This window comes from the organism of the source record quoted next, unplaced genomic scaffold (genome assembly GCF_019419815.1).
Source record: "Pyrus x bretschneideri cultivar Hongxiangsu unplaced genomic scaffold, Pyrus_bretschneideri_v1 Contig43, whole genome shotgun sequence".
NCBI lineage: Eukaryota > Viridiplantae > Streptophyta > Magnoliopsida > Rosales > Rosaceae > Pyrus > Pyrus x bretschneideri.
The window spans coordinates 973,150-980,343 of NW_025999757.1; the positions used below are offsets into that span (position 1 = coordinate 973,150).

A 7,194-nucleotide genomic window follows, 5' to 3' on the forward strand; every position below is an offset into this window, starting at 1 on the left:
TATCAAGATTGACTTTTTAGTGTAAAAATGTGATTTTTCGTTAAAGTAAACAGTACCGAAAGCTTTTCGTTAAAGTTTCTTAGTATTTTTTTAACCCAATACCAAAACGAACCAAAAATTTAAAAACCGAAATCGAAGATTATCAAACTTTTCGGTTTAGTTTTCGTAAGAGAACCTGGTAGGTTAGCCAACATATCGAAACCAAACCGAAATTTATTATTAGCATTATAAAATATATAATATATTAATGTATATTTTATTTTTGGGTTGTAACTTATTATTTCAATTTGGGATGTAACTTTTTAATTTCGCTAGATCTCTCAACGTCACGTAAATATGGGCTAAATTGGGAGAGACGAAAAAGTTCGGCCTAACAAACAAAGTCCAATCCAGTTTTTCGGTTTACCAGACCAAACATAAGCCGATCCAATTTCTCGGTTTACGAAAAAATTTGGATTTGATTTTGTAGTTAACCAAAGTCAAATCCAAATTAGGCTTAAGTCATGACAATTTGACCAAAAGAAATGAAAAGTGATTATTACAACTTAAGAACTATGTAAAACTTAAGATATCAAAGTTTTCCCATAACCTAATTCATCACCCAAAGATACTAGGAATGAAGACTTAAATTTTAGCGTTTAATTCTGTTTACTTTAACAAAAGATTCAAGAAATCAAGTGACAACTTGATATTCTTTGATTCAGTTGAATCAAAGTAGCGTGTAGTGAAGGTGTTGGAATCTTCTTTGTTATGAACTTTGGGGTTAGGGTTTTGATGAACAAGTCACATTCCCCGTAATTTTTGAACGATTCCCATGCAACTCGAGCTAAAACCATAAGCATGTCTACAAGTAATTCCTAATATATGGCAGAGAAGGTTTCAGAAATACGGAGACTGAAGAATGAGGCCCAGAAGTGGAAGAAGTTCTATTACGCTATGGTGTAATGCCAGAAACCTTGACCAAGAGTGTAACGCCAGAAACCTCCGTGTATAAGATACCGAATATCAATCAATATACATGAAAAAAAAAAAAATCAGTTTGACGTTAGATTTTTCCCACGCATATCACATTTGATTGGGTTCTGTAATTTCAATGAATGGTACAACAAACCTAAGGAGGAACATCATCAACCCACCACATCAAAGTTCCATCTCCCTTATGTTACAGTTCCCAAATTGCCCACTACATATTTAGCACATACAATAAACATCAGTCAAGTCATATGCCATTCCCACTTCTCCGCAACACCGCAACCCATAACCGCTCTTCTCAGTTCGCCTCTTGATAACGAGCCCTCTCTCTCTCTCTCTCTCTCTCTAACTGTTCGCTTACAAGAAGACGCCCATGGGAACAAAAAGTTATGAGCCACAGTTTGTCGCAAGCCGGTTGATTAGTTATAACTGCAAAGCATGCTGGTTGTGGATGTTCCTTCTCTCTATTGTTACACGGAAAAGTGTTGTGACATGTCGAACATATTAGAACTCTTGGGAATCAAACTCCGGCTTAGATGGATACTCAAGACCCTGAAGTGCTGGTATCCGCCGTAAATCTTCATCCGAGTAAGCGGGGATGAACCAGTATCGTTTGTCTGTCCCAAACACCTGGTATGCAAATAGCAGAATTTCCAGTTGTATGAGTACACACTGACAATTACTACTACTATTAAAACCACGATCACAAAGATAGTAGATTGAAGACAATTTCAAACGGTATTGTTCACGAAAAATATCCTGTCAGGAGTTCAAATCCGGGCAGGATAAAACAGAAATTAATTTAACTTGCCCATTGCTGGACTCAACCTACCCATGTACTAACATAACAATTGTTTTGAAAAAGACCTTGATGACCCTTTGTTTAATCGGGAAGTAAATTAGTTGAATAAAATGTAAGATGTAGTGCATATGCCATTACTATCAATGCTACACCGCATTATTCATGATACATCCACATACCAAGGAAACTATCAGTATAATATTCTTCTAAGAGTATAAATAATCTGCAAACTAAGGGAAAACTTAAGGCCTGTTTGGTATTCAATTTGAATTCAATTTTTTTAACACAAACAGTTTTTGAATCCTTAAGCCGACAATTCTTGTTTGGTAGGACATTTTGAAAAACTGAACTCCAAACCAACTTGAAAACGTAGCTTACTTCATGAAAACATAAAGTCTGTTTTTAGAATTTATAAGATTAAAAGCCCACTCTTCTTTCCTCCCTCTTCAGATCCTCTTTTCTCCATCTCACTCTCTCTCCTATGTCTTCTCTCTCTCTCTCTCTCTCTCTCTCTCTCTCTCTCGTCTATCTTATCTCTCTTCCTCTCTCTCCCGGATCTCTTCCAATCTTCTCTGTCCCTCTCTAGGTCCTCTGCCTTGGGCACCAGTAGAAATGAGGAAATTCCCTACGTCAGCTCCAGCAGGAAGTTGCTGGCCTATTTTTTGTTAAATTTTTATAACTTGAAAACAAATTTGTCTCATACCAAACAAGTTTTGGTACAAAAAACTGTTCTTAAGAGATGGTCTTAAGAAATATTTTTGAAAATTACGAATTTTTTTAGTAGGATACCAAACAGGCACTAATGAATTTACGTGTTTAGCTGTCTGTTGCAGAGAATTGTGTTCTGAGGCTTCAACAAAATGCCAAATAATTCCGGGCTCAATGATCTCTACTATTCTATACTATTATAGAACATCAAAACTTTCATTCCTCCTGAAGCAAATGTTAACTTTGGAATTTTAACTTGAGTTCAAAACCAACTACAAATGCAGCATGTTGGTTATTTTTAAAATATGCACTTAAGAAAACAAAGGAAGTATAATGATGTATCGCAAATTTTACCAACCTGTTCAAAATTCTTTTTTCGACCAAGGTCATAGCGCCATTTAGGAGAGGTTTTCTTTTCATATGCCTGATCACAAAGAAAATTTTCATCAGCACGTAATTCCACACCGAAACTCCTTTCCCCTAGGGAAGGCCATTATATTAAAACCCCAAACAGAAGATACTGAGCAATGGAGTTACTTATATGTTTGTATGAAAAAGCCTAATCCGTGAGTTACTACTAGATTTTCCACATTGCTCATGGCCAAGTTACTAAAAGGCGCTAGGCGCTAGTTAGGTGGAGGGCAGGGGCCTAGGCAGCTTTTTAATTTTAATTAATTTATTATATAACATATAAGCAAATGTCTACTTATACTTTAAAAAATACATAATTGCATTGGAATACATAAATTGCAAAATAGAATGACATAAATTATAAAGTACTGGAACATATTGAAAACATGAGGAACAAGCATATAATGATTGTTCATCCAAGTATCCAACAAGTCTCTAACAATTTATTGAAAAAATAAAATGCAAAATGGAGGTAGTCTATTATCTATCTAAGTGAGAGTTGCGACCTAGGCGGATGGCTAGGCAAGCGCCTAGGCATGTCTAGGCGCCCTTTCTTATTTTTTAAACCCCTAGGGATTAATCATGGTTGTGGCCAGTTGCCTAGTGCCAACACTGCTCATGGCCCAAACATTAAAACAAAGGTGACATAATTTAAAGTTGACAGATGTCAATCTATGGACCTCCAGCAAAATGTGATGTTGCAATCAAGGAAAGCAGCATTCTCCTATAATAGAGGCCATGCAAGGAGCCTGAACTATATATCAAACGCCTAATCTTTCTATAAGAGCCTCACCTCATTGATATCATTAAGATATAAGCACAAGGAAATCCCCAGTTAAATTGTGGACTGAAGCAAAATACATTACCTCAATGGTTGTGGTGTTTGCAGCCACCAATGATATATGCATGACCAGAAAACCCAAAACACTTAATGCAAACGCAAGATTCAAGACTGCGAAGAAAGAAACACTGTTCATTAGTTAATCAGATACCAACCGCTTTGTAGGTAATACCACTAAGAAATGGGTAAATTTAGATAATACCAAAAGCAAGAAAGGTAGTTGCAAGGGTGCTAGGTGTTCCAGGTATTTCTCCCTCGCTAAAGAACAAAATAAAATGTGGCAGCAAGGATAATGCTACAACACTTGTCTCGAGAAATGTGTAAAACTGCATTCAGATTAAAAAAAAGGCATGAAATTAGTCTAAATATAAAATTTATTCAATGGGAATTCTTATTAATTCAGAAATCCCACAAGTAGATAGTTTAGCAAGGTAAAGCAAATCACATGGAAACATGCGCAAGAACCATCTAGCTGACTAACTAGTACTGACCCACAAACATGATTAAAACATACTTTCCAAGTTATCCAGGGAATTTCCTAGAATATAATATGCAATTACTACCAGTACCAACCAGACTGAGAACAAATAACTTATTATCGAAACAAAGAGTGACTGCATTATTTAAGAAGACTGTAAAAGTTTCTTGAATTCTTAAAGCTCAAGAATAAATTACAAATTTTTATTATCGAAACAAAGAGGGACTGCGTTCAGATTTTCTACCAATCTAAAGCTTTTCACTAAAGTCACTGACCTACGCTACAGATCGTTAAAAGCAATAAATTCTCATGCATATCAGAAATTAGCATACTATAATGCTCCACACACACTATTATGTTCCTTCTTTAATAAATTAAATTACAGAATAGCAAGTATTTAGCATTGCCATGCATCAAATCCTACAGTTTTTGATTAAAAATTTTAATGATATAATTTCCATATTGATACGGTATAAGTTAGTAAAGTAGGATAATCATACTATTTGTCTGTGTGTATTAACCCTAAACCATAAAGAAAACTGGATTTAGTTGCAACTCCCTGTCCATAGACTCCATACAAACAAAAATTAAGTTCATCTGTTCAAATTATTTTCTTTGATCAAATTTTGTAACCATCATCTTAGCCTGCAGTCGAAGACCATTTCCTAATTTATGAAACAATATTCACAAGGTTATACTGTTTATAATCCAACAACTATTCCAAAAGTTATACTAGGGAGTTCCTTATTAAGAATATGGTCTTCATGGTGTGATGCATGTGGTATGAGTTATCTACCACAAGGAAAACACAGTTTACCCTTATGGTGGATTCAGAAGACCATCAGTGGTCATGTTAACATTCCATGAAATACTATGGTTCTAAAAGTCACTAGGCAGTAGTGGGGCAGCAGGGACCCGACTCATCCCACCCAGTCACTCTTCCAACCGAACCTTGCAACATTTTTAAAGTGACAGAACCAGTCAGTGACCGCTTAACGCCTAGCCCCCCAACCCCCCCCCCTCCCAAAAAAGTGGCCGCCTAATAGCCTCGCCGATTTCCTAAACGATTTTGAGTTAGTAGTGGTGGTGCTCTGTCACTGAGCGCCTAGGCGCCGCCTGAATTTTTAAGAACACTGGCTGCACATCAGAGTGGTCACCCAATTCTCTCTTTTGGAACAATGAAAACAAGCCCCAACACCCGTAACCTCTAATCAAAATAAAGTTATTGCAACTGCTCCCAACTAGGGCACATGACTTAAATGCAAGTACCTTTATACTACCAGCATGACTATCCCAGATTCATAGTATCACTACTCATAATCATTTATAAGTCTCATAACTTCAGAGAATAAAGCTAAAACGCAATTTTGAATAGTCCTTGGAAACAGGATCATCAAATAAAAATTTGCAGGATAGGATCAGAGAAAACATAAATAAAGTCTAACTCATTCCTCGGTAGTTGGAATAAAGTCTAACTCATTCAAACATAATCTCATGCTGAAAAGTATTTCATCAGCTTACACAGAAAACAAACTTACCAAGAAAAGAAGAAAATACTTGTAATTTAAGGCACCAACACAATTAACAACCCATACACAATGGTGATCCATTTTCAGTACACACCGCCCACCTGAAAGTTGGAATAAAGAATTAATGCTCTGATTTAAAGACAAAGGAATATAACAAAGCAAAATGAAATATCGCTAACATATCTTACTGAAAATAAATAAATAAAAACACTAAAGATATGATGACTCACAAACTGAGCAATGATGGCAACGAGGTGGTTTCAGCTGGTTGCACTTCCGGCAATACCGGATTCTCTGATTAGAGGGGTCAGGCTGCAAACCATTAAAATCCAACCCAGTCAATGGGTCAGCCTCCCCTCTCTCTTCATCCACAGCAGGCCTCCAATTAGGTGGCACACCCCCCGGATCCGTCAAAACAACAGAAAAGTAACTCCATAATAGCATCACCAACTGCAACATTAAACAAGTTTTCAAATTTTAGCTTAATTTTCTCTTATACACTTAATCGGACACCATATCTTGACTGCTTTGAGCTAAACATTAATTAATACACACAGCAATTTACCCCCGAGAGCTAAAGAATTTCTAGAAACTACAACCTCCAAGTAATTTCAAAGTTCTTGGAACATATAGCAAGAAAAAAATAGCAGATTTTACAAATTTACTGCGAGCACAAAAAACCCAATTTTCGAAACCAAAAGCCACAGATTCTAAAACCCAGAATCTCTAAACAGAAAACCCAACAACCCCACAAAAAAAATTGTTGAAAAAAAATCCAAAATTTAATAGTTTTTCGAAGAACGCTCACCAAGCAATGAAATAAGATCAATACGGCAACAGCAACGAGAGAGTCAAGGCCGCCGTCGTACAAAGCCGGGCCATAATTGGTCAAAACGACAGTGTAATATGTGACACCGACGACCCCAAGAACAAGAAGGATCATGACCGAGCCCAGACCTCGCAAAGCTGTGCAGAACTTGAACACGTTCCAAGCCATGGCTACTCCAGATCTATGCATAATATATCACTCAAAATTCAAAAATACCGAAAATTCATAAAGAATGATTCTTTTTCTCTGATCGATCTCGCAGGAGCTGGGTGTGATCTAGGGTTTATGATTCAGCCGGTGGTTTGGAGGCACAAGCTCAAAGAAATGCATAACACAGTGGGAAACAGTAATTTGAAAAACAAGAAATATTTTCTCTACTTTTGTTTGCAATTTTTTCAGATGTTTTGGAAGCGAAATTTAGGGAAGGAAAGGATTTAGAGGTGAGATTCCAGGTGGGGTGTGAAATTGAAATCCACGTTTCGGAGACAAAGATGAGGTTTTTTCTTTTATATATTTCTTCTTTTATTTTGGGCGAGACAAGATGAGCTTTTGACAAAACCAACAAGAAAATAAGACATTTTCTTCTAAAATTTTCCTCCTTTTCTTTTTTTTTTTTTTTTTTTT

The 7,194-nt window shown here is 36.4% G+C and overlaps 1 protein-coding gene across 1 annotated transcript; it reads right to left on the bottom strand.

Moving 5' to 3' along the window:
* Window positions 1-969: 969 nt before the first annotated feature.
* LOC103938528 (probable protein S-acyltransferase 14) lies at window positions 970-6,976 on the bottom strand. Its single transcript, XM_048566847.1, has 7 exons — window positions 6,550-6,976; window positions 5,972-6,191; window positions 5,751-5,842; window positions 3,937-4,060; window positions 3,760-3,845; window positions 2,841-2,906; window positions 970-1,602 (listed from the first exon to the last, which is right to left on the bottom strand). The coding sequence occupies exons 1-7, from the start codon at window positions 6,757-6,759 to the stop codon at window positions 1,477-1,479; spliced, it is 924 nt and encodes a 307-aa protein (XP_048422804.1). The 5' UTR covers window positions 6,760-6,976; the 3' UTR covers window positions 970-1,476.
* Between the last annotated feature and the right edge of the window lie 218 nt (window positions 6,977-7,194).